We start from the raw sequence: 25711 nt of genomic DNA on the forward strand, positions 1-25711 counted from the left end.
TTGACATCTGCTACTTTCCCCCGCAGAAGTCTGTGTTTAATGGTGTTGCCTTTGGAGTCTCTGAACCCATTCTGGCGCCAATAATGCAGATATTCTTTGAAGGACTGGACACAATAATATGAATCACAAACAATCAGCGTAGGCTGGGCAGGATCTGTATGTTCCAGTGCCATCAAAAGCACTTTTAGCTCTGCCAACTGTGCTGTGCAATCCCCTAGGGTTTGCGTAAATGTATGTATGGGACAAAATTTATAGTCCTCCATGTAGCCGCTTACGACAGCGCAAGCAGCAGAATATTGGTGTTTTGTGCCAATTGCAGGTTGTGCTGAGCCATCGGTGTACATGACTGATATTGTTCGATAGGCAATGTATTTGCTGGAACTGGGTATTCTAGTTCATACTGCAAAAATTCTTGAGTTTGTAATTTTGGGTCAAAGATGTAGTCTACATCGGTGGCTGTCAAAGACATAGCCCATTGTATCCAGCGTAGATAATGCTTTTGCATTTGGAATGCTGGCTTTTGTAACAGCCTCTAGGGCTGGGATTGGAGAAACAACAATAATGCGTTTACCCTGGGCTAGAGGTCTTTCTTTAATGACCGCCATCTGCACAGCAGTGAGTATTTTCTCAGTGAGAGCAAAGCGTAGTTCTGCTGCTGAGTACAAGTGTGATTTGTAAGCAATCGAGATTGTCTCACCTTCATTAACGGTCACATAGGTGAAACCGATGGCACCAGCTATTACTCTGATGACCAAATGTGTTTTGTTGTCCCTTGTGTGTAAATGTTGTGCTGCAAGCATGTCTGTCTGCAGTTCTCTGAGAATGCGTGTATGCTCAATTGTCCAGAATTTACTTGAAAAGTCAGGACGCATCAAATCATAAAGGTTTTATGCGTGTAGCATAATCTGGAATGTAAGATCTGCCAAAATTTAGAAAAACCAATAGAGATTGGAGTTTTTTTATTCGTATTTCGGGGTTGTAACTGTGCACATTTTTCCAAGAATTGTGGCACTAAGCTCTTTCCTACACTTGGCAGCTCATATCCCAGAAACAGGACGCTGAGGAAGGCAATTTTTTTTTATTTATTTTTTTATTGAATTTGTAGCCAAATTCAGCAAATCCTACAACAATGCGGGCTACCCGTCTTAAATGTTGTAGCAACTCATCATCCGTAAGATAGATATCATCTACATAGGACAATGCTTCAGGATCAATCTTGTGCAAAATTGCTGTCACACGAGCTGCGAACAGTCCTGGGCTGTTCTTATACCCCTGAGGTAAACTACAGATTTTTTTCTGGGAGCCTAGTGCACTGAAACTTGTTAAGTCTCTACTCTCAGGCGCTATATTCTGGCAGAAGAAACCATTAGAAATGTCCAGTGTTTTGTATTTTCTACGCACTATATTGTTCATTAGTGCTGTGCGATGTGAGTTTTGTATACCATAAGTGCGTGTATGACTGTTTAAGTGTCTGTAGTCTAAGACTATACTATATGAATAGTCTGGTTTAGCTACTGGGAATAATGGGTTATTCATTGGGGAGACACACGGTTCAATTACGCCCTGGTACTCTAACTGTGTGAGTATTTCTCTCACAGGTGCTTTTGCTTCATGTTTTATTGGATACTGAGGTTGGGGTTCGTTTTTGATTGGAATTACATGGTAGGGGGATTCTTTATCCCATCCTACGTGATTTTGGTATAACGCAGGTGCTTGTGCCAAAGCCCAATCAGTGGCATAGGATTCAGCAAGTTCCTCTGGAGCAAGGGGCAAGAAGGAAGGCATAATAACGTCTACTCCATATGGGCAGGTACGGACAAATTCAGGTGGCCAATCTTGTTCGGCCAACAAAACCTCATATGCGTTTACTACGCGATCCCAAAAGATTGTGTCTATTATGTGCTCAATGTCTCCTTCTAACTGTAGTGTTACTTTATACACCCTATCAGGCGTGGAGACACTCAAGTCCGCTGTTTCTACTAGTATAAAGTCATTAGTTGCCTTCACCTGCAGATGCTCTAGAAGACTCCGGCGAACTATTGTAACCTCTGCCGAGCTGTGTGCCCATTTCCTGTTCTTGAAGAGGACCCTCTTCCTGAGTGGCAAGTCGAACTGCGACTACTGCCACCTTTTTCTTTTTGAATTGGTGTTTCTGTTGGGTGGGTTTCTCTTCCTTTTTAACAGAAATCTCCGAAGAGCGTTGTGATTACTGTCTCAGTTTCACGTACTCTGTTCTTTGCTCTGATCGCCCACCTCTCTCATTTCGTTTTTCCGATGAGTCCTGAAAGGAACGAGATTGGCGTGTATCAGTATATTGATATCTATCAGGCGTTTTTATATTATCTCTATTTCTGAGATTATATAGATTCTGCGGGATCTCCGTACGCAGAGATTCCCCCTTCTCTTTTTTAGGCATTTGTTGTTTTTTATCCCAGCGTTTCTCATTACCCTCGGGAGCTTGCTTGGGAAAATCTTTATTAGATGTGCCCTGAAATTGTGGTTTAGATTATCTGGCCCCTAAACTATCTCAACCAATGCTAGAATAGGTCTCTGCGATAATCTTAGGCAGCTCGCGTTCCTGATCCTGCTGCGGAACGTCACAGAGCCACATGCGCACTGCCAGTGTGACTGCTTCCACTTTAAGGTTACTTAAAATGATTGAGGATACTGTGGCAAAATTGCCCATCAATTGCATCCCCAAATCCAGTGCCGGGGAAGCCCCGTATTCATCTTGAATTTGTTTAAACACTTCTGGTAAATTGGCAAGTGTCGGTGTACCGTGTGCGGTTGTATAGAACACGGCAAATACCGTGCCCCAGGTATTACAGTTATTCACTGTAAGGACCATCTCAAATGGCAAGCACATCGTTAATATCCTATGTTTATCGTGAGTTCACGTATGGGGAAATACCGACTCCAGCGCATTTATTTTTTGTGCTAACCAAAACTGAGTTTCCTCTCGTTTGGCGGGTACTTTACCCATGATTGAATGCACAGTCGCAGGGTTTATACCTGCCGTTACTGCATGTGGATGTTCTGGAGCAGCACGTGCTGGGTTTGTATTTAATGTTTGCATTACGAATTGGACTAATCGTCTATATAGCGCTGTTAATTCTGTATATAAGCGACAAACCTCAGCTACCGCTAAATTTGCAACTGCAGGATGTGGTGTATAAGTGGCCAATAAAGGACAGGTAGGACCATTGTTACTTAGAGGACCTAACCTTACTGGTAAAATTGTGTGGGGTAGAGCGCCATGAAGCCAATTATTTTGTTCTGGATAAGATAATGGTATTTCAAAATATGCGTATGCTCTATATTGACCAGGTGCATTTGCAAGTGTATAATGATGAAATCTATTTGTGTTCCCTCCAACTGCAGGAAATGTGACCCAAGAATAAAAGAGTTCTGTTCTAAGAGTTGCAAGGGCATCCACCACAAATGTGACTGGAACCCCCTGGACCGTTAGGCCATTTGCTAATAAATGTGCAGTCAGAGGTTGTCTCATACTGACTGCTATTTGTATCTGCTGTGGATTCGCCATCATAGACAGACTATATGTTCAGAGAAGGCACACCAAATGGGGTTTTCCTTTTAAAGTTCAAGCTTGAACAACCTCCAGCCTCAATAGAATTACTTAGCAGGGGTGGAAATACTCGGTACCACAGACCTCTCTGTATACTGTATTGAGGCATCATTGTATATAATGAGACCGAGATAATCCGGAGGACCCGAAAATTAGAGCCTGACCAAACGTTGGCGGCGCCATGTCGCGTAGGCTCTCATTATTCTAATGAGACTACTGGATTTTGAGCTGCAGAATCACCCGCGGTGTGGGAGACTAAGTCTAACCCACTGCAGGTGACATCTGTCGTTCCAATCCAGGTTTTGCTCCGTCTAACTAGCAGTGCCTCATCTCTACCCAAGGATAGGGTTGACTGGGCAGCCGAGCGCATGACATACTTAGCTCCTCATGGAAGTCGTGGTCACTCAGGTCTCATCCGTTTTTCATTTACAATTCAGTCTCATATGTAAATGACAAACAGAAGCAGCATATGTTTTAATAATGAGTTTAATAATACGACTGCATCTTAGATAGCAAAGCGTGAGCTGCAATAACCAGGACGACACAACATGACTGTATTAAAATTGTGACGAGTGAAGCATAAAAACAACGCTACCATATTGTCACTATAATCAATGGACTAGCTTCTACCTAGGCTAAGATAGAGAACAGCATGTTAAGCTCTAATTCTGCCCTTCAGGTTCCGCTGGGAAGACATCAACCCCCATACCTGAGCAAAGGCCTGCAGTCTGCGTTAGCATCTGTAGCAAAGCATTCAGCAACCAGCATACAGTTGTGGTTCCCTGGTTGGAATCTCCCTCTAACGTGTAAGGGACAAGGAAGTGTTTTTATAATAACACAGCAATGTTCTGAGAAAATGTCCCTACATAAGGATGCGTGTTTTCTACGAATGTTGGAGACTAAACTTCTACCACGTTCACCGGCAATGTACCGTGCTGTAGCCTTGGAAGAAGCACAGAGTGATCAAGAATGTCTTGTTTGAGAACAGAGTGCTGGCCTAGGCAAAAACAGTTAGATAAACGGAAAATAAAACAAGACCTTAAAAATGGTTATTGTAACAATAATAAGACGAAGCTGAATAAAATATATCTAGGTTAAAGTGCACAGCGGCCTAGTGTGTTAAAATAATGTGCATGGAGCTAATAACTAAAATGGCTACACAACAGGACCAACCTAGTCCTGAAGGAAGGTAGAAAGCCCGTGAGGACCAGGTGGATGGCATACAGCTCTAAGAGATTAATATGGCAACATTGCTGCAATCAGACGCCTCTGATTTTCACCTTCTATAGGTGGCCTCTCTAGCCCACAGATAATCAGTCTGACTTTACCATAAACTCTGGATGGAGCAGTCAGAATGGTCTGGAATGGAGACCGGAAACTGGCATGGACGATCCTGAGTTGACTCTCACAATACGTGGATGCTGTCTGGGCGGCATACCCAGTGCTGGGCAAGGTGAAGGTTCCACTACATTATTACACTTAAAAGCAGCATATGTCAACCGTATGAAGCACCAGAGATATGTAGGCCGCCAGAGGTTAAAAAGTCTTAGAATAGTCTGAGTTGGAATCAAAGCACAAACCTGAAACATTAATCATAGCCTGCATGCCCCAGTGGGGTATAAAGGCATTACAAACCACTGTGTCAGGATGGCTCCTTTAAAGGGAATTCTCTGCATAGGTCGAAGATGGGATTTCGGCTAGCTGGTGGAGAGTCACAGGATGGACAGCAACAAAAGTAATTTTCAAGTGGTTTGAGAACCGCCTTTAGCAGCTAGTCTTAGAGGTAAAGCAACACATGTTTTGCCGACCCTTAGAGATCAGCCACTTCCATCAACAGCACAATTGTGAACACCGGAGGGCAGGGGTGAGGAAAGGCCAAACAGCAGATGGTGAACTGGAAGTACTCCAACCCGACAACAAAGAGGAGGACATGATGGTGGGACTGCAAGATTAGCACAAAAAAGTACACTACCTGCAAGTCAAAGGACACCATCCAGTCTTCTAAGATCCAAGGCTGCCAGGCCTGTGCCAACATCAATATCTTTATTTCTGACTTCCAAAATAAGGGGTTCAGAAGCCTAAGATCTAAGATTGACCTCAGCATCTCGTCCTTCTTGAGGACTGAAAAGTTTAAGGAGGAAGATCTTGTGATCCTCTTCCCTTCAGGTACCTCACTGATCACATACCCTTGGCAAGCAAGACCTGAACCTCTCCGGCAGGATGGCAACGAAGTCTGGTCACAAACTGGAGGAATGTGTGGAGAGGTGGCCAAAAATGGTGAGTGCATAACCAAACTGAACATACTGAAAGACTACTGGTCTGAAGTAAATGAACATCAGCCATGCTGGTAAAACTGAATTATGTCCCCTACCTATTCCATATGACCTTGTCAGAAAAAGCTAGAAAGGCTTGGCAGTGGCTTCAGCTGGTGAGGAAGAGGACTGTTGCATATGTCAGAGGTCATGGCCCCCGCCACCACCACCACTCTCCCTTTGTAGCCACAAAAAGATGGACAGACTGCTTGATAAGCTGTCTCTGGAGCATCTCAAGTAACCCTTGAATTTCTTTACTGCTAGTAGAACTGGTGAGCAAGGGAAAGTAACCGCTTGCCTCCATCACATGGTACATCTCTCAATTAAGTTTGGTCACCCCAGGAAAGCCCAGAAGGAGGCATTCAAGCAAGTTGTTTCATAACACAGGTAACAGTCTGCACTGTCCAGAATGACCCTATGGATGCATTATATTGCATCTTGCCCGCATGTTTGGCATGGGTAAAGCAAGACCAATAATTCCCATTGTGATTGAGCAAGATCTTATTGGCCATGTCCCACAGCACATGGGTCAAAGTTGCATTTATTAAAAGGCCAGACAGCCAAAATGCCAGAAAAGAAAACGTTCGCCCTAGGACATAATTTGTTTTGTACTCCCTGCCCAGAGAACCAGTAGGGAACACAATAGGGCTTACCATGCTCTCCACATGGTTTGGAGCAGTCCACCACAAATGGTAGACAGTGCTAAGCAGTCAATGGGAGAGGCTGCAAAATTTCAGTTGGCAAGTTTGCCTTAGTCTCTGCTGTGGACAACTGTAAATCCAAGACCTCAGCTGACCTGCATAAATCCACTACAAAGGATGAATACTCTTTAGTAGTGGGGGCCCAAAGAAGACTCCAGTTCTGAACCTGGCAAAGGGTTCACGGTACAACCCTTCTAAAGGTCAAGACAAAGGCAAGCATCAGTATAATGAGAGGGGAGTAAACACGGAGTTAACAGTGCCCTCTCATTATCATTTTTTCTGTAGGGGTCCTGTTTGGGCCCTTGCCTGCGTCAGACAGAACCAAACATGACTTTCAATCTCCGAAAGTACCGGAATTGAAGCAGGGAACAAACAGTAAGGGAATCCTCTCAAGCCACAGACCATGCTTTATTTTGTAGCATTACATAGGCTGAGATCTATATGATTTCAGCTTTGACTGAATCAAGGCTGCGTCCGGAACAGGTGTCTCTGGATCTCAGACTGATACCTAGCTGGGCAAACCTGACAAAGCCTGCCGTAAGGATTGAGAGGGCCTGCCTTGAACAAAAGGGCCAGGCTGAACAGGATCAGCTGGGGCCAGGAGAGGGTAGACTGGCAGTAGTCAAACTAAAAGCTTAGAGAGGTCCTCACTCAAAGGTGTATCAGAGGTAGCCAAGAACCCTGTAAAAAACTGCAGCATTGCCTCCTTAAAGTGTTCAATCTGATATAAAGTAGGCTATGACCTGCTCTGATTTAAGCCAGATGATGCTATTAAAGTCAGAAATTTACTGCGTACCTTGTTTGTGGAAAAGGAGTGGCGGAACAGAGTTGAATCCAGACTGCCCTTCTTATGCTTCTTTCAGGACTTTTCTTTTGATTTCTTTTCTCTTGAGGTCTGAGACCGACCTGAAGACCTTGAACGGGGCAAGCTTAGTTTTTTTTGTGATTGGCGATGCAAATCTTGGCTTCATGGAGCATGGCTTTTGGAAGCATTTATCATGGGACTTTTGAGTACTGTTTAGCGTCAACTCACCAAAGATCTGCATACATGTGTGTTCATAGCCAACACCTGCTTCTTACAGTTGCAACATGGCTTAAATTCTGCAGTCTTCGGGGAAGACATCTATGCATTCTGTGTTTTTTTAAAGTCAGTAAAACACCCAAAAAGTTGGGAACAGAGCCCTGGATCCATGTCAAAGGGAGAAGAAAAAGAGGAACTGAAGCTAGCATGCAGGGGTGTCACGTTTATGCAGGTCTATATTGCCACATCTAGAAATGAAGTCTGATGATACCATCCACCACCCGGGTGGTGGGGGTGGCGGGGCGGGGATATTATAGAAAGTTTTCTGGAACCAGTTGGGGGCCTGGTGAATTTCAATGTTGACAAATCTGGTTAAACATACATCAGAAACGCTGCTGTAGTCAATTGTGCCTGTTCTATTCATGTGAGAGGGCTGTATTGCAGTTATTATTGTTGTAGTTAGCGTGTGTGAAGAAGGGTTGCAGTGCTGCAGCCCATCAATTACCTGCTGTTATGTATCCTCAATAAAGCTTTCTGTTGAACTCAATGCACCCACTTATTTTGGGTTACTAAAATAAGTAGTGTAGCCTCTGTTTACTCCACGGGTCACATGCTTACCTTGTGGTCTATTTTATCCCAATCCAGACAACCAAAATTTTAAAATTGATGTGCTATGAAGTCATGCAGTACATTGTCTCACCTGATTGTCATCCCTGTCCATGCTTGCATCATCCCTCTTTAAAATGAATCGCTGCTGGAAATCACAGCTCTTCTCATCTTTGATGTGTTCTGAGAACCGTTGTTCAGGTCTGGGGTAGAGTAAGAAAAGAATTAAGTTGGAAAAAAAATGTGTTTATGTACTCCTCCAAAAGAGAGCTCTCTTCAATCAACAAAGTGAAAGAGAACTGAAGAGAAAGAATACAGAAGGAAGGAAGGCAAAGAGAAATGGGCAGGACAAAAGTGGAAAAAAGAGTAACAAAAAGGAAGGAGAGAGCAAGGTGTAAGGAAAATAAGTGAAAGGAAAAAAGAAAAGAGATGACCAGAAACAAACAGAAATAATTAAAAGAAAATGAGAGTAATGATAAAGAAAGGCGAGGCGAGAGAAGAGTTTAGGACAAAATTAGAAAGACTGAGATGCAAGACAGTGAGCTTGAAGGGAGAGATAAAGATTGAGAGAAATGGAAGTGTGTAAAAAGGAATATGAGATATGCGAGAGACCATGGCTAAAGATCTACAAGGGAGCAAGAATATTGTCGGAAAGATGCACTAAAGAGCAAGAGCATGGAGCGAGTGAAATGCTCAACAGCATGAGGTGTGATGATGTAGAGAAGCAAGTGCAACATGCAATAGACAAACCAGAGAGGTGAGCAAGCAAAAACTATAGGAGAGGCACCAAAGACCTGAGCAAGATACACAAGAAAAGCACAAGATAGTTGAGAAAAAGGAGTGATATAGGTGAAACATGATGAGGAGCAAGCAAGTTGCAAAGCAATCGGGCAAAAGCTTGAAGACAATGGAATGCAAAAAGGGCTAAATATAAGCAAGAGAGGCCAGGGGCACAAGCAAGAGTGGACAGGAGAATAAAAGAGGGGACGGGGCATGTTCTGAGGAGCGAGCAAAAGATGCGATGCAGGAAAGCAAAAGTTTAGAAACAAGAGAAGAAAAGAAGAGAGAACGGCAAGAAAGTGCTGTAGAAAGGCAGGAGATAAAGAAAATGAAGAAAATGAAGGAACTGGGAAACCAACTGTGGAACTGATAGAGAAAAAACAATTAAAGAGATAAGCACAAAGCTGGATAGAAAGGGAAGCAAACAGCAATGAGATGAGAGAAGAAAAGATAAAATGATTGTGGGAAATTAATTTCAGGAAAGCAAACAAGGGTCTTTTCTCTGCTCAGAGTTGAACAAATACACACACCTCTTCCTGGGCATGCGAAGTGTACATAACAATTTCTCAGTAAATCTCACACTCTCAGCTGTGGGTCCATCACACCCCAGAGCACACAGTTTTAAGAATGCGCACATGCTGTGTGATGTGTTTCTATGAGCTGCGCGAAGAGGCAAGGTTAAACATTCAGCTTTTTTTTATGGTGTGAGCATAACTACGCTGAAAGGTGCCAGAATCAGTGTGCTAGAAACAACAGACTCAAATTCACATTTAAGGCACAGTGCCATGAATGCCTTGCTTGAGAGGATTCCTGCCCTTATGGAATTAAAGGATGAGGGAGACCACAATGGCAGTGAAGTAACAAAGCAGATTGCAGCCCAGTCAGTTCTCCAAGGCCTCTTACATGCGTGTGGTGCCAGTCTTATTAATGATGACAGCTTTTCCAGTTTGGTCAACGTTGTGGTCCATGCCGAAATACGCAGCTACCCGATGTAAGAGCATCCGGTGATAGGAGGTCATCTGGGGGAACTTTTTGAATTGATTACTAAAACCAAAGGAAAAAAGTTATCAGATGAGGCTTCATATGTTTTCATCCCCAAGAGCTCTGCCCTTTTATGAGAGGGCACAATGAGGCAAGAGCCAAACAAGACATACGGCTGATGGGCAGAGCTTTGAAGGTAAGCTAAGGTGATCACACAGCAATGTAAGAATCACTGCAGAGATGCATGCTGGGCACACAATAGGAAATTAATTTGTTATCTGATTAGTCAAGATTATGAAAACTCTACTCACCTCTAACAATCAATCTGCAGCTCTTTTTGTTCAAGATACTCATTGATTGCAGTCAAGATTATGAAAACACAACTCACCTATAACAATCAATTTGCAGCTTTTCCTGTTCTTCATATTTGTTGTTCTTCCTCACTTAACATATTTAAACAACTGTAGACATAAAAACACTAATGGAAATTGTACCAAAAAAGATTTAAAAACGTTGTTGTCAGCAAACAAAACTGTGCAGTCTGACCGACCTGTTCTTTTCCTCTGTACCTCACCTTTCATTCTAGGTAATGCTCACAGGCTGGGTGGCAAGGTAGGAGAGCAGGCACTAATAATTGTCAAAACAGGCGGGCTAAGATCACCTGATCAAGCAAAAATAGAAGGCGGAAAGAGACAACATAACATTTAAAGGTGCCAAAAGAAAAGTTGTGCAGGGCCAAAGACTTAACAAATGGAAGAACATCAGAAAGAGTTACCTGAAGCGGACTAAGCTGATGGTCATTACATCAAGGCACTAACTCTGCTCAGCAGCTGGAAAAAAATTGCATTTGCACAGGGGTGGTGAGTACTAGTAGCCAAATCACACCCATAACTTTGTCACGCAGATAAAATCAACTCAGCTGGTTCTGCACAATTTCCATGCATCAAGGTTTATGTCATGGAGGTTTGGGTGCAGAACCCTGCCTTGTTGTTGGAACAGCAGGTTCTCCCTATGAAGTAGGCTGAGTGGAAGGCTGATCACTTAATATTGATGCCTGCAACTCACCAGAAAATCCTATGGGGCACATTCAGGCATGGTGCTAGACCACCTCAGTGATGCTCATTGCATGGCCAAAGCAGTCCGTGGTGCCAAGCTGGCCAACAAAATATACATGACCACATCATGTCCATCACTGGCTGTTTGAGCGAACACGTTTCTGAACTCCTATGATAAGGAAGGCAAACCTTGCATACCACATCCCCGAGTTCATGAGTGTACCATTTCAGAAGGCATGAGTTTACAGCCCCAGACAGTAAACCACTTTAAAGGGCCTCAGAGTCAGACGGGCAGAGAAGAGTATCCCCTTCCTCAGTGCGGCAATGCACGTTAATACCCTGTCTTTCAGAGCCACGTGGAAGGCGTTAGGATTTACCTTTCTGGCAGATGCTGTAAAGTCTAAAAGGACAGGTTTCTGATACTATGTCGGTAAGAAAGGGTTTCCAAGGGCATGTGTGAGGCACATAACATTATACTGACTCGCTGGTGGTACTGAGCAAGGCTTGAACCAAGCCCCCACCAGTGTCAGGGCCTCAATGAAGGATAGAAAATTTGTAAACTTGAAGATTTGGCTGCAAAATTTCTGTGAGCACGTTCGCCCACAATAGGCAACTCAGCTTTAACATCTCTGCAAAGTACCACATGATAAAAAAAACATCTTTGGTAAGGGTCCCCAACGACAAGCTCACCTCTGTGTCAGGAGAGGTGTCAAAGACATTAGCATTTTTAAGTATAAGCAGAGAACAGTATCACTGCATTGATGGGGGAGTAAACTGTTAAGTCATCATGGGGAACATGCTGATAGCTATGCACAGTACCACAATTGGACTCAAAAATTGCCTTAGTACCAGTTTTAGGATTACTGGAGGCTAAGACATCATAGCTGAGTCTTGCCAGACTAGAAGCTGGGCTGTGGAGTTTTTGCAGCACAACACTGGTCGAGATCTAGCCAAACTCTGCACCAGGAACTGAAACGGCATCTGGTTCAGAAATGGCACCGGCACCTCTTAAACAGGTCAGCTGAAATGGGCATGGCCTTCAGCATAAGTGTGGTCTGCTGCATGCAACAGGCTGGGTGTGAGACTAATGAGGTCAAGGAGGGCCTCATTGAAAGAAGTCAAACAGGAGGCCCTGGCAGATTAAGGGGGCCTGAATCATCCAAAAAGCTGTAGCACTGCATCCTTGAAGGCCTCTATCTGATGTGAGGTCTAGAACGTCATGAGAAGTTTGGGCCACATCAGTTCCAACTATGAAATGGAACCAGAGTCAGACAGATAGTAGCAGAGTCAAATCCTTAGAACGCCAACTGCACAACCTCTCTCTGGAGCAGGAGCGGAGTGAAAGAGTAGACTCAGCTTAGATTTATTATTCTTGCATCAAGGCTCGTCTTTTGACTGTCTTAGCATGATCGACCTTACTTCTTGTGCTAGGCTTTGCTTCACACTCCATGTGGAAGGGTGGCAAAAAAGGGACAGATGACAGCACGCAGGAATGATGCCTTTGTACAGCTTTGTACGATCACTTCTGAAAGTGGGACAACACCATTTGCCTGGAATTCATAAGTGGTGCAGGAAAATGTTTCCGGAGACAGTCTGGAGTCTGTGGGAAATTTTTAGAGTAGGTGAGGAATCAGTCCATCAAAGATCTATTTCAACATCCTACTTTGTCCAAGGGGTTGAGTACACTGTGTATATATATATATACACAGTATTATATATATGTATATGTATGTATTTTATTCCCGGGCTTGTCCAGGATAAGGAGTACTGTGGGTAAGCCCTCCCACGAGTTGCCAGACACTCCCTGCTTTGCCCAAGGGTGGGGGGAGGCTTTCTTTCTTCATCCCCCCGGCTAATTTGATGGAAGTCAGGAGTGCATACTTGTTCTTCCAAGCCCTGGCCAAGGGAGGGTGGTGATTTGCCTTTGCTCCACCTTGTACAATATCGACTGGGAAGCTTTACTAAATCACGTCCTCACTCCCTCCCCTGCCGTGGGCAAAGGTAAAGGTTTTATGAAACATTTTTATACAGAAAAGTGTGCCAATATAATATATCCAGAACCAAATACTTGCACATTCCAGCTTATTACTTGCCAAACCTTCATACTGCCGTAAAGACAAGAAACAAAAATTCTGATCCAGTGCAGAGTCCCGGGTTCGACAGAGGTCTACACTATTTTAGCCTCTACATGTTCCAACACTCTACCAAAAACGCAAGGGGTAAAGGAAAGTTCTCCCTTCAACCACTAATCAAGGTCAACATGTTTCACGCCTAAACAGCACACATGGATCTAATGGCGCTTCATCAGGACCAATATATTAAATTTCTCCTAAGCTACGCTACGTATCTCGTTGTGTCATGGGTTGTGTAAGAAAAATACAGAGTTAACTAACTCAAAAGGCTGTGCATCTAACAATCTAGATGGGTGAAGAGCCTCCTCTATTTGGGATTGGGCACCATGGGAACAAGTGCACCAAGGACTATCATCGCTTTTCTCTGGCGAAGGTCCATGTACGAAGACTTTCGGTAACACGGCCGCGAGGTAGGTCTTCACACACAGATCTTCACCACAGAAAAGCGATGATAGTCCGTTGTGCCCTTGTTCCCATATAGCCCCATCCCAAATGGAGGAGGGTCTTCACTCAGAACGTTATGAAGAGTGTGTCCCTCCTTGTTTGTTGAGGTAATACATTGTCGTCATGTTGTCGGTTTTGACAAGAATGTGTTTGTGGGCTATCAGTGGTTGAAATGCTTTTAATGCTAGAAACACTGTCAACAGTTCTAAATGATTTATGTGCAGTTGTTTTTGTTGATTGTCCCATTGTCCCTGTATGCTGTGCTGGTTGAGGTGTGCTCCCCACCCCCTCATGGAAGCATCTGTTGTGACCACGTCTTGAGGCACTGGGTCTTGGAATGGCCGCCCTTGGTTTAAATTTATAGGGTTCCACCACTGAAGCGAGAAGTGTGTCTGGCGGTCTACCAACACTAGATCTTGGAGTTGACCCTGTGCTTGTGTCCATTGTTTTGCTAGGCACTGTTGTAAGGGCCGCATGTGTAATCTTGCGTTTGGGACAATGGCTATGCATGAAGACATCATGCCTAGAAGTTTCATTACAAACCTTACTTGGTAGTGTTGGTTTGGTTGTATGTGTAATGTTATATTTTGGAACGCTTGTACCCTTTGTGGACTTGGAGTGGCAATCACTTTTTGTGTGTTGAGTGTTGCTCCCAAGTATTGATGTATTTGTGGTGGCTGCAGATGTGATTTTTGGTAATTTATAGAAAACCCTAGTTTGTGTAGAGTTTCTATAACGTATTCCGTGTGAAGAAGACACTATTGTTGAGTGCTGGTCTTAATTAGCCAGTCGTCTAAGTAAGGGAATACGTGCATGTGCTGTCTCCTTATGTGAGCGGCTACTACTGCAAGGCATTTTGTGAATAACCTTGGGGCTGTTATCCCGAACGGTAACACTTTGAATTGATAGTGTACGCTGTGTATTACAAATCTTAAGTATTTTCTGTGGGAAGGATGTATGGGTATGTGAAAGTAGGCATCCTTGAGATCTAATGTTGACATGTAGTCCTCTTTTTTGAGTAAGGGAACCAAATCTTGAAGTGTTGCCATGTGGAAGTGATCCGATTTGATGAAGAGATTCAGCGTTCTGAGGTCTAATATGGGTCTTAACGTTTTGTCTTTCTTTGGAATTAGGAAATATAGTGAGTAGACGCCTGTTCCTTTTTGATGGTTGGGTACTAACTCTACTGCTTGTTTTTATAACAATGCTTGGACAGGTGTAAGTGTTGTTTGGACATATTGTGTGCTCTTGGGGACACATCTGGCGGGAAATTTATGAATTCTATGCAATAACCATGTTGGATAATGGCTAGGACCCATGCGTCCGTAGTTATGTGTGTCCAGTTTTTGTAGTATGCGGTAAGTCTCCCCCCCACTGGTGTCAAGTGTTGGGGTTTTGTGACATTGAAGTCACTCTTTGGTTTGACTTGTTTTAGGGGTTTGGAATTTTCCCCTTGCTCTTGGGAATTGTCCACCCCTATATGAGCCTCGAAACCCTCCTCTCTGGTATTGTCCCCGATAGGTGGGTCTGGTTTGCGAGGTGGAAGGTTCTGGTGTTTGCATACGAAACCCCCCCTCTAAATTGTGGCTTTCTAAATGTGCCTCTGCTTTGTGGGTAGTAGAGCGCGTCCATGGCTTTGGCCGTGTCTGTGTCCTTTTTTAATTTTTCAATTGCTGTGTCCACCTCCGGCCCAAACAATTGTTCCTGGTTGAAAGGCAGGTTTAACACAGCTTGTTGGATTTCTGGCTTGAATCCTGAGCTTCGTAACCATGCATGCCTGCGAATGGTTACCGCAGTGTTGACTGTTCGTGCTGCTGTGTCTGCAGAGTCTAATGCGGACCTTATTTGGTTGTTGGATATTGCTTGTCCTTCCTCAACAACCTGTTGGGCACGTTTCTGGTGTTCTTTGGGCAAGTGCTGTATAATGTGTTGCATCTCGTCCCAGTGTGCCCTGTCGTAGCGAGCCAGTAGGGCTTGTGAGTTTGCGATCCGCCATTGATTGGCTGCCTGTGCTGCCACTCGTTTGCCCGCTGCATCAAACTTCCTACTCTCCTTGTCAGGCGGTGGAGCGTCTCCTGATTGAGAGTTTGCCCTCTTGCTTGCTGCTCCTACAACTACCAAGTCTGGTGTAAGTTGCTGTGTTATAAACACAGGGTCCGTTGGGGGAGGTTTGTATTTTTTCTCCACCCTAGGTGTGATAGCCCTTCCTTTCACTGGCTCCTGGAAGACCTGTTTTGCATGCTTGAGCATGCCTGGGAGCATTGGCAGACTCTGGTAGGAAGTGTGAGTGGACGCCAAGGTGTTGAATAGGAAATCATCCTCTATTGGCTCTGAATGCATTGCTACATTTTGGAATGTAGCTACCCTTGATAGTACCTGCGTATATGCGGTACTGTCCTCTGGAGGTGACGGCCTTGTTGGGTAACAATCTGGGCTGTTGTCTGATACCGGACTATCATAAGTTCCATGCATCCGGATCATCCTGTGTCATCCCTGTATAGGTCGGTGACTGCATTGGGGGTGTTGTTACCGGGGACAGCTGTGGTGAATGCAGTGAAGAAGGTTTTGGCGAAAACCTTGGTGGTGGTGTTTTATCTCTTGCCACCTTTGCCTACGGCTGTATTTCTGCCTCATGAAATGCAAGCTTTCTTTTGGTTTTAATTGGAGGAAGAGTTTGTATTTTCCCAGTCTCTTTCTGGATATGCAACCTCCTTTGGGTATGGTCTGGTTCCCCCATACCGATCTCCTGCTCAAATCTGTGTTTTTGCATTTGGCCGGAAAGTCCTTGCTCTTCTGTGTAAGAGCTTCTTTTCGGCTCCGAAGCCGCTTTTTTCAGTACCGAAGCTTCCGAGAAAGTCTTTCAGTTCCGACGTAACTTTTCTCACCTTGGGTGAGTCGAACTCTCGGTGCCGAGATCGTTCGGAGCCTGAATCTCGACCGGAGTCGGATGTCTTCGGCAGTTCTTTGGCCTTTTTCGGTGCCGAAGTTTGGTCACCATCTTTTCGATGGGTTAAGCCATGGCCTGCTGGCGGTGGCATCCCCTTGGCCTTTACGATCTTTGTGTGAGTCTTGGACGGGGCAGTTTTACTCACTGTTTTCTGCGTCATCGCGGGTCGCTCACTTTCTGAATCATCTTAGTCCGTTCCCTGGATGGAAATCTTTCCTCCTCTTCGACGTCGAGTTGTTCCCTCGGTGTCGACGCCATTTGTAGTCTTCTGGCTCTTCGATCGCGTAGGGTCTTTTTCGATCGAAATGCCCGACAGGCCTCACAAGTATCCTCCCTGTGTTCTGGTGATAGACACAGATTACAGACCAAGTGTTGGTCTGTATAAGGATACTTCGAGTGGCACTTCGGACAGAAGCAGAAGGGGGTCTGGTCCATTAGTTTCATCGATGGATGCGGTCGGGCCGACTAGGCCATGCTGAAGAGCGGAAGCCCCAAAGGGCCGCCCGAGCACTTCTACTAATGGTGTCGATACGCTAACACTAAACCGGTACCGAGCGCGAACAATACCGTCGAATTTTCGATATTCAGCTAACTTTCCCGATTCGAAATACGGAGCGAAGAGGAACACGTCCGAACCCGATGGCGGAAAGAAAACAATCTAAGTTGGAGTCGACGCCCATGCGCAATGGAGCCGAAATGGAGGAGTCCCTCGGTCTCGTGACTCGAAAAGACTTCTTCGAAGAAAAACAACTTGTAACACTCCGAGCCCAACACTAGATGTATATATATATATATATATATATATATATATATATATATATATATATATATATATATACATAAAGTTTATGCACGTTTTAGCAAACTCTATAAAAGATTTGTTAAAAAAAAAAAAAAAAGTGGAAGTTATATTTTTAAGCCATTCACATTCCAGAATGCTGTTTACTTCCACCCTATAATTGTTGCAGAAGGGAGTTGCTTGTAGGTTTTCCTTAGGTAGGTTGCTTAAGAACAAGGTTATGTTTTTAACCCCTTCCACTCTCCCCATAACAAAAAAACAAATAACAAAAAAAGACCTGTGCACTGCCGAACAAAGAGGGGTAAAGGTATATATTTTTTCACTCTCCTGTTGTTCAGGAATACCATAATGGATAAATAGTAATAATTTTGACGATGTGGCAGTTTCCAACATAACTGCAATTTTGTCTCAGAAAACATGTCAAAACTGCAAATTGTGGAAAACAAAACTCACCTTGATCTATGCTTCAGGTGGGAGGAGTCAAACATTTCACATCCACATTTGCCAATGACTTGGGGACAAGTGGTAAAATAGAGTCCTAAACTTATCATCCCACCTTTCTCAGGGAAAGGGGATTGGTAAATGAGTCAATGCTCCCTACACACCTTGCAAAATGGCAGTAGCAGGCATTGGTTTCAAGCATCATGCCTTCCTTAACAGCGTGAGATGTGTGTGTTTTTAGCCTGTTTTTGTAGATGTCAACAAACACGGATCAATGATTAAAAGTAAAAAAAGTGAAATGAAAAATTGTGAAAGGTTAGATATAAAAATATTACCCCCTCCTTGTAAACAGGTGAGCCTAATCTGTCCCCAACCTATACTGCGCCTACAAGGTACCTGCACCTACCTTTTCACTACACCAGTTGGAGCCCAGAAAAATCCAGACTGCATGAACAGGAGTACACACCGGAAGTTGACCTTCTCCAGAATTAGTTTACGTTACATAAATTCAACAGTCTGCACTTTAGAGGTACAGTGGGAAATCTGAGCAAACCAAAGTGGCATAATAGGCCTCTAGGCCACGTAAGCTGCAGATCTGTATGTTGCAGAGGACCCATAAAGCAGGGTTTGACATTCATACTATTAAAAGCCGAATCTTAGCAGCTCTGCAGAAAGTGAGGGACCAGTCTGGATTCATGGAAAACATAGCTGCTTTACTTTGTGGAATATGAGAAGATGGACTTTTAAGTGTAAAGGAGCTGTCCCATACCTCTCAAAGCCCTCCAGAATGACCCGCTGACTGAGTTTCCACATAGAGGATCACTACAGGCATTGAGATTCACAGAAACCACAAGATGTCAGCATCCCAGCTAGTCTAGAAAAAAAAAAACCACAACCAAAAATTGCCTGGTCATGGAGCTGCAGATGTTTGACTCTCTTTAGAAGCAAAACCGCACACTCTCTGTCTTGCAGTGTACCATTTGGTGGCCATTATAAACTGCTACAGTCCCAGAGCACTGCATGTCCTATGAGTGTGTGGAGGGAATTTTGCTGGTCTTTATTCCAGAACTACCATCTCTCTGCCTCTTAGGGTAATGGAGACATTGCTGTTTCCGGTCATAGCTTGTCCGTAGCCCTAAACTCATGGTATCAAGTAGAACCCATATCCATAAGTACTTCTACAAATGCAATACTATGGCTATGAGTGATAATTTTTTTATATACTAGCCCATAAAGATGGGTACCCCAATTGGCTTCATATTTATTGCTGAACCACTGTTACATCTGTGAAAACCACTACTGACCTTAACTGGTTTTAAAAACAAGTGGCCTGTTTCCCCGACAGAAAATTTTAACCATAACACCTGTAACCATCCACTGTAAACCGGTTTTGAAAGAATCCTGGGCCACATCATTTACTACATTTGAATGAAACCTTGAATGAGAGGTAGAATTTTAGGAGGTGGTTTCAATTTTTCTGTGATCTGAAACTCAGTTACAGGGCTGCAGCCAAGTTATCCAGTCCTGTATTCAGATCTAGAGCATTTCACCTAGCATTAAATCTAGGAAGGTTGAAAAATGTTAAAAACATTTTTAACTATTCATTGCTGTTGCACCAGGGTCTGCACACTAAAATACACCAAATAAGTGATGGATGGAATGCTTAAAAGAATCTCAATCACTGATAATTTCACAGGCCACATCCTAATCCATCATTATTTTGCAAACCATGTCACTTAAGTTTGTAAACATCTATGTGCAAATCAGTATCAACCCTGTTCCAATCGGAACAGCCCAGCCCGAACTGCCAAGCCATGTCCTCCCTGAATCGTAACACAAGCAACCCAAGACCGGTTTCACCCTTGTTATGGACTCATCAGCCAGGCACAGCTTGGTTCCCGTGATGAAGTGTGCATGTAACCCGTGTTTGGTCATACCTGTCCCACTGGGGGAGACAAACTGAAGTATACAAAAAAAAAGTAATGGATGGAATGCTTGAATAAATCTAAGCCACTGGTAATTAATCAGGGCCATATCCCTGCATAAGGGAACTGCCATTCTATACTCAGGTCTTTGGCACATCAGCCCAAACAATATTAGCCAGAGATTGGCAAACATCCAACCAGAGGTTTCTTGTGACATTTTTGCATCTTTGCTTTGCATTTATGCCTCTCTGACTGGAATCTCAAACCAAAATATTCACTGTCCTGAAAGACAACACCTGTCCATACGTTTCCAGAGTTCATCCAAGCGCAGCCTCATTGGATGACAGTTGCTATGGGGTCAATTTTACTGAAGATCAGGAGCCTGCTGGTAAGTGTCTCGCAAAGAGTGTTCCACCACACTACAAAATGGATGTACCATTCCTTTCTTGAATGACACCAAGAAGCTAGTATTGTGATAGTGTTGATAAGGGACCTGCCTGCATGGATTCCGTGGGGCTGAATAAGGAAATCCTACAACCTTTTAAGGAAAGCCTCCAATAATAAGGAAATCCTACAACCTTTTAAAGGAAAGCCTGCAATAAACAAGGAGTACATTTCGATGTTTGAGGGTAGCCTCGGTCCAGTGCAAGGGAACACTGATCAACATTGGTGGCACTAAAAGAGGGAATCAGCCAGTCACCTGAGGAGAAATTGAAGGAACTCCAACCATAGAAAAAATATGGTTTTCAGTTGCTGCAGCAGCTACAGAGGGGGAAAGTGGTATGGCCTAACCATGTATCCTGCTCAGGGAAGAAAGCAAACATTAAGGTGGTGGCGCTCAAAGTCTCTGGGGAAAAAAATAAATTAAAAAAAGAAGATTTTATGCGAGATTAGAGGACAACTGAGTCCATATTACAGAATTACTGTGCAGTTGCAAGAAAGTAGTTAGAGCATGTTTCAATTAGGAAACTGACAACATTCTTGCAGACATCCAATAATGCACAAACCCCAGTAAGTCTGGTGTCACAGGACTAACAGCAGCACCCTTTCCTAACTAACAAGCCACTGAACACAATACATTAGAAAGTGCCTGACAGACTCAATACAACTGAAATATTTCATGTAGATTGGTACCAACAAGCTCACAATAGTGCAAATATTAAACAAGAGACATCTCCTGGAGTTGCACAATGAAGTGCCAAGCATTACTTAGACACCTAAAAGTTTTAAAAAAGTAACCTCACACATTAGAGACAAAACCGCACACACATGAATAATAGCTTTTATATTTCTAAATATCTGGGTATGAGAACTCACAGCGGCCACAATCATAAAATCAAATATTAACCCGCATTCGAAATTATTACTCAGAAAAGGCACATGCATCTCACACAGCCCAGAAACACCATATAGTTTGACCTCACCAAGTTGTCTTAAAAGTCACAAAACACCCCCCCACCCCCAAATAAATATCACTCAGCTTTGTCTGATTTATCGGGCTATTGAGGACCCTATTAAAATACCAAAGTCTTAGTTACCTCATACACATACCTCATGCTGGGCAGTAACAGACTAATATCCTAGATAGCACATAGCTAAACTGGTATAACCTCTAGCTACGCTCATCATTAAAACATACTCGAACCATATACCCATAATAGTACCCATATCCAGAACACTGGTATTACTGGAACAGAGTTAACAGGCTTCAATCAGAATTAAATTTAGGACCTTAGCATTTACAGACAAACCATACAGCTGCAAGGACATACTAATGGTAATACAGACCCATACATGTCTTATACCAATGGCATTGGGGAATTTGGTTTATTTTAGACCACCCCTTGATCAAGGGGTTTGGGTCTTGTTTGATTACCAATCTGACCTTGTTAAAGGGCAGAAGGGGTTTATTTTTTTCTACTTCCCTTAGTAGATAGCAGAATGTGCCTTTCCATATTCCTGCCCTAGGGCAGGAGGACTTCTGATAAGAAAATTATACCTATCTATAACTATAGTTATCCAACGTTGGTATTTTTCATAGGCTCACATACTTGAATATCTCCAATTACGCTTGGAACCCTAGGCAGTCAATATGTACACAGCAGTGTACATGCACTCAAATAATAATGAAATCCGCCATAGGCTATATGCAGCCAATTTACTTCATTATGTGAGCTAAACTCTGGTCAATAAGGTCAAGCAGCTCAGAGATCCAACTCCCTGCAAAGATTGAGATACTCAGATTTTCGTAGCCAGGCAACATAAAGCCAGTATTAAAGCCTCAATACGAGGTGGACAGGTCGCATGCCCATCTATAAATGATGCTAAAGTTGGAGTAGAACAACTTACTTACCTGCAGATTCCTGACATCTTGAATGTTCTGCAGACACCAGACTGGATCCAGACATGTATGGAAATGCCTCCTTGGCATGGTTACCCCCTGGCTTTTTGCCTTTTGTTGATGCCAGTTATGATTGAAAGTGTGCTAGGACCATGCTAACCAGGTCCCAGCACCAGTGTTCCTTGCCTAAACTGTACCTTTGTTCCCACAACTGGCACAGCCCTGGCCCACAGATAAGTCCCTTGTAAATGGAACCCCAGGTACCAAGGGCCCTGTTGCCAAGGAAGGTCTCTAAGCATGTCTTATGCCACCCTGGGGACCCCTCAATCAGCACATGCACACTGCCTCACAGCTTGTGTGTGCTGGTGGAGCGAAAATGACTAAGTCGACATTGCACTCCCCTCAGAGTGCCATGCCCACCTCACATTGCCTGTGGCATAGTTAAGTCACCCCTCTAGCAGGCCTTACAGCCCTAAAGCAGGGGGCACTATACCACTGGTGAGGGCATATGTGCATGAGCACTATGCCCCTACAGTGTCTAAGCAAAACCTTAAACATTGTAAGTGCAGGGTAGCCATAGAGTATATGGTCTGGGAGTTTGTCAAACACGAACTCCACAGTTTCATAATGGCTACACTGAAATCTGGGAAGTTTGGTATCAAACTTCTCAGCACAATAAATGCACACTGATGCCAGTGTGGGATTTATTGTAAAATGCACCCAGAGGGCATCTTAGAGATGCCCCCTGAATACCAGTCCGACTACTAGTGTTAGGCTGACCAGTTTCTGCCAGCCTGCCACAACCAGACGAGTTTCTGGCCACATGGGGAGATTGCCTTTGTCGCTCTGTGGCCTGGAACAAAGCCTGTATTGGGTGGAGGTGCTTCTCACCCCTCCCTGCAGGAACTGTAACACCTGGAGGTGAGTCTCAAAGGCTCATGCCTTTTGTTACAGCACCCCAGGGCATCCCAGCTAGTGGAGATGCCCGCCCCTCGGGCCACTGCCCCCACTTTTGGAAAGGATAATGAGAAAAGCAAGGAGGAGTCACCCACCAGTCAGGGCAGCCCCTAAGGTGTCCTGAGCTGAGGTGACCCCTACCTTTAGAAATCCTCCATCCTGAGATTGGAGGATTCCCCCAATAGTATTAGGGATGTGCCCCGCTAACCTCAGGGAGGAGGCACAAAGAGGGTGTAGCCACCCTCCAAGACAGTGGCCATTGGCTACTGCCCTCCTGACCTAAACACACCACTAAATTTAGTATTTAGGGGCGACCCTGAACCCAGGAAATCAGATTCCTGCAACCTACACAAAGAAGAAGGACTGCTGACCTGAAAGCCCTGCAGAGACGACACAGACGGCAACTGACTTGGCTCCAGCCCTACCAGCCTGTCTCCAGACTCAAAGAACCTGCACAGCGACGCATCCGACAGGGACCAGCGACCTCTGAAGACTCAGAGGACTGCCCTGAACCCGAAGGACCAAGAAACTCCTGTGAACAGCGTCACTATTCATCAACAGCAACATTTTTAAAGAACTCACTCTTCCCGCCGGAAGCGTGATACTTCACCCTCTGCACCCGATGCCCCCGGCTCGAGTTCTAGAGAACCAACACTGCAGAGAGGACTCCCAGTAACCTGAGACGACCCCCCCTGCACCCCAAAAGCGACACCTGCAGAGAGGATCCAGAGGCTCCCTCCTGACCGCGGCTGCCTATAACAAAGAACCCGATGCATGGACCAAGCACTGCACCCGCACCCCCCAGGACCGAAAGGAACCTATCTCCAGTGCACGAGTGACCAGCAGGTGGCCATCTTCCTAGCCCAGTCGGTGGCTGGCCCGAGAAGCCCCCCTATGCCCTGCCTGCATCGCCTAAGTGACCCCCGTGTTCGTCCATTGCTTCCTATAACAAACCCAATGCCAACTTTGCACACTGCACCCGGCCGCCCATGTGCCACTGAGGGTGTGTTTTGTGTGCCTGATTGTGTCCGCCACAGTGCTCTACAAAACCCCCCTGGTCTGCCCCCCCCCCCCCGAGGACGCGGGTACTTACCTGCTGGCAGACTGGAACCGGAGCACCCCTGTTCTTCATAGGCGCCTATGTGTTTTGGGCCCTCCTTTGACCTCTGCACCTGACCGACCCTGTGTTGCTGGTGCAGTGACTTTGGGGTTGCCCTGAACCCCCAACGGTGGGCTGCCTATGCACAGGAGACTGAACTTGTAAGTGCTTTACTTACCTCAGAAGCTTAACCATACTTACATCCTCCAGGAACTGTTGATTATTGCCCTGTGACCACTTTTAAAATAGCTTATTGCCATTTTAACCTATACTGCGTATGTTATTGCTCTAATTCAAAGTTCCTTACTTACCTGAGTGGAGTACCTTGCATGTTTTGTATTTACTTCAAATCTTGAATCTTGTGGTTATAAAATAAAGAAAATATATTTTTTTATATAAAAACTATCGGCCTGGAGTTAAGTCTTTGAGTGTGTGTTACTCATTTATTGTCTGTGTGTGTTCAACAAATGCTTAACACTACCCTCTGATAAGCCTAATGCTCGACCACACTACCACAAAATAGAGCATTAGAATTATCTAATTTTGCCACTATCAACCTCTAAGGGGAACCCTTGGACTCTGTGCACACTATCTCTCACTTTGAGATAGTATATACAGAGCCAACTTCCTACAAAACACTTGAAAAGGCTCTCCTGTACCAAGAGATGCAGGAGTGTGGAATTCCTATAGCCCAAAGCCCAGGACATACTGTTTGCGGCCAAGGACAACACAATTTCATGTTTACTTTGCCCTTGGAAAACGTGGGCCCAACCTCCAGCAGCACAAACCCTTTGGCTGTCGCGTTACAGTAGCACATTATGTAACAGGGAAGGGAACTGTCAGCAGTTGAGGTAATATTTGTGTCCATATGTTCGAACTTGTATTCATGGTTCATTATGGCAAAGTCTTTATTATTAGGATGAGCACTCCAAGTAAGAGCTCAACTGCACTATTGATGGTGCTTCCAGTAAAAAAAAAAAAAAAAAAAAGGCGTATCCACGTTTGCAAAGTTTAACAATATGAGGCTATGTATAATGCTCCCAGAAGGCTCTCCGATTAAATGCAAATACTTGCAGAAGCTTGTAGGCAAGATTGATGGTGCTTTGCTTTCAAAATAAAATGATCAGGAAAAAAATGCAACTAGGAAAAAATTTTGTGCTAAATTTCTGTGAAATTTAGGCACGATTTCTTTAAAGCATCGTTTAGTAAAATGTGTTGAATGAAGCATGCTGGTATTTCCCAAACACATCCATAAGGGAACATAAGTGTAACCAGTTTCAACAAGATTATGGGAAGACTGAAAATAAACAAGCACTGGCAAAGCCAATAGGTCCGAAACTGGTGATCAGTCATTGGTCTGTCAACGCGGGTCTTGTTTTGACATGGCTTCTGTAAAACATTATTGTTGTAGGCGCTGCCAAGCCCTCACCTTTGTAACAAACACTAGCAAAAGCAAAAATATTTTTGGGTAAAAAATAAAACCCACTAACAAAGTATTTTCTGGCACTGAACAAAATCACTTTGTGTGCCGATTACTCCTTGTGAATGAGTAGACTGCTATCACTCACTATGAAGCCAGCCGAC

General features: G+C 44.2%; 1 protein-coding gene across 5 annotated transcripts in view; it reads right to left on the reverse strand.

Annotated features, from left to right (window-relative positions):
• R3HDM2 (R3H domain containing 2) overlaps positions 1–25711 on the reverse strand; it is a 1111447-nt gene that overhangs the window by 683729 nt on the left and 402007 nt on the right. For all 5 annotated transcript variants that reach the window (XM_069230792.1, XM_069230791.1, XM_069230789.1 and 2 more), the window contains 2 exons: positions 9910–10050; positions 8321–8429 (listed from right to left, as the gene is read on the reverse strand). In XM_069230792.1, the coding sequence (XP_069086893.1) occupies positions 8321–8429; positions 9910–10050 (250 nt within the window). The remainder of the gene's footprint in view (positions 1–8320; positions 8430–9909; positions 10051–25711) is intronic.

The sequence above is a fragment of the Pleurodeles waltl genome, chromosome 4_2, assembly GCF_031143425.1.
Source record: "Pleurodeles waltl isolate 20211129_DDA chromosome 4_2, aPleWal1.hap1.20221129, whole genome shotgun sequence".
In the NCBI taxonomy this organism is placed as follows: domain Eukaryota; kingdom Metazoa; phylum Chordata; class Amphibia; order Caudata; family Salamandridae; genus Pleurodeles; species Pleurodeles waltl.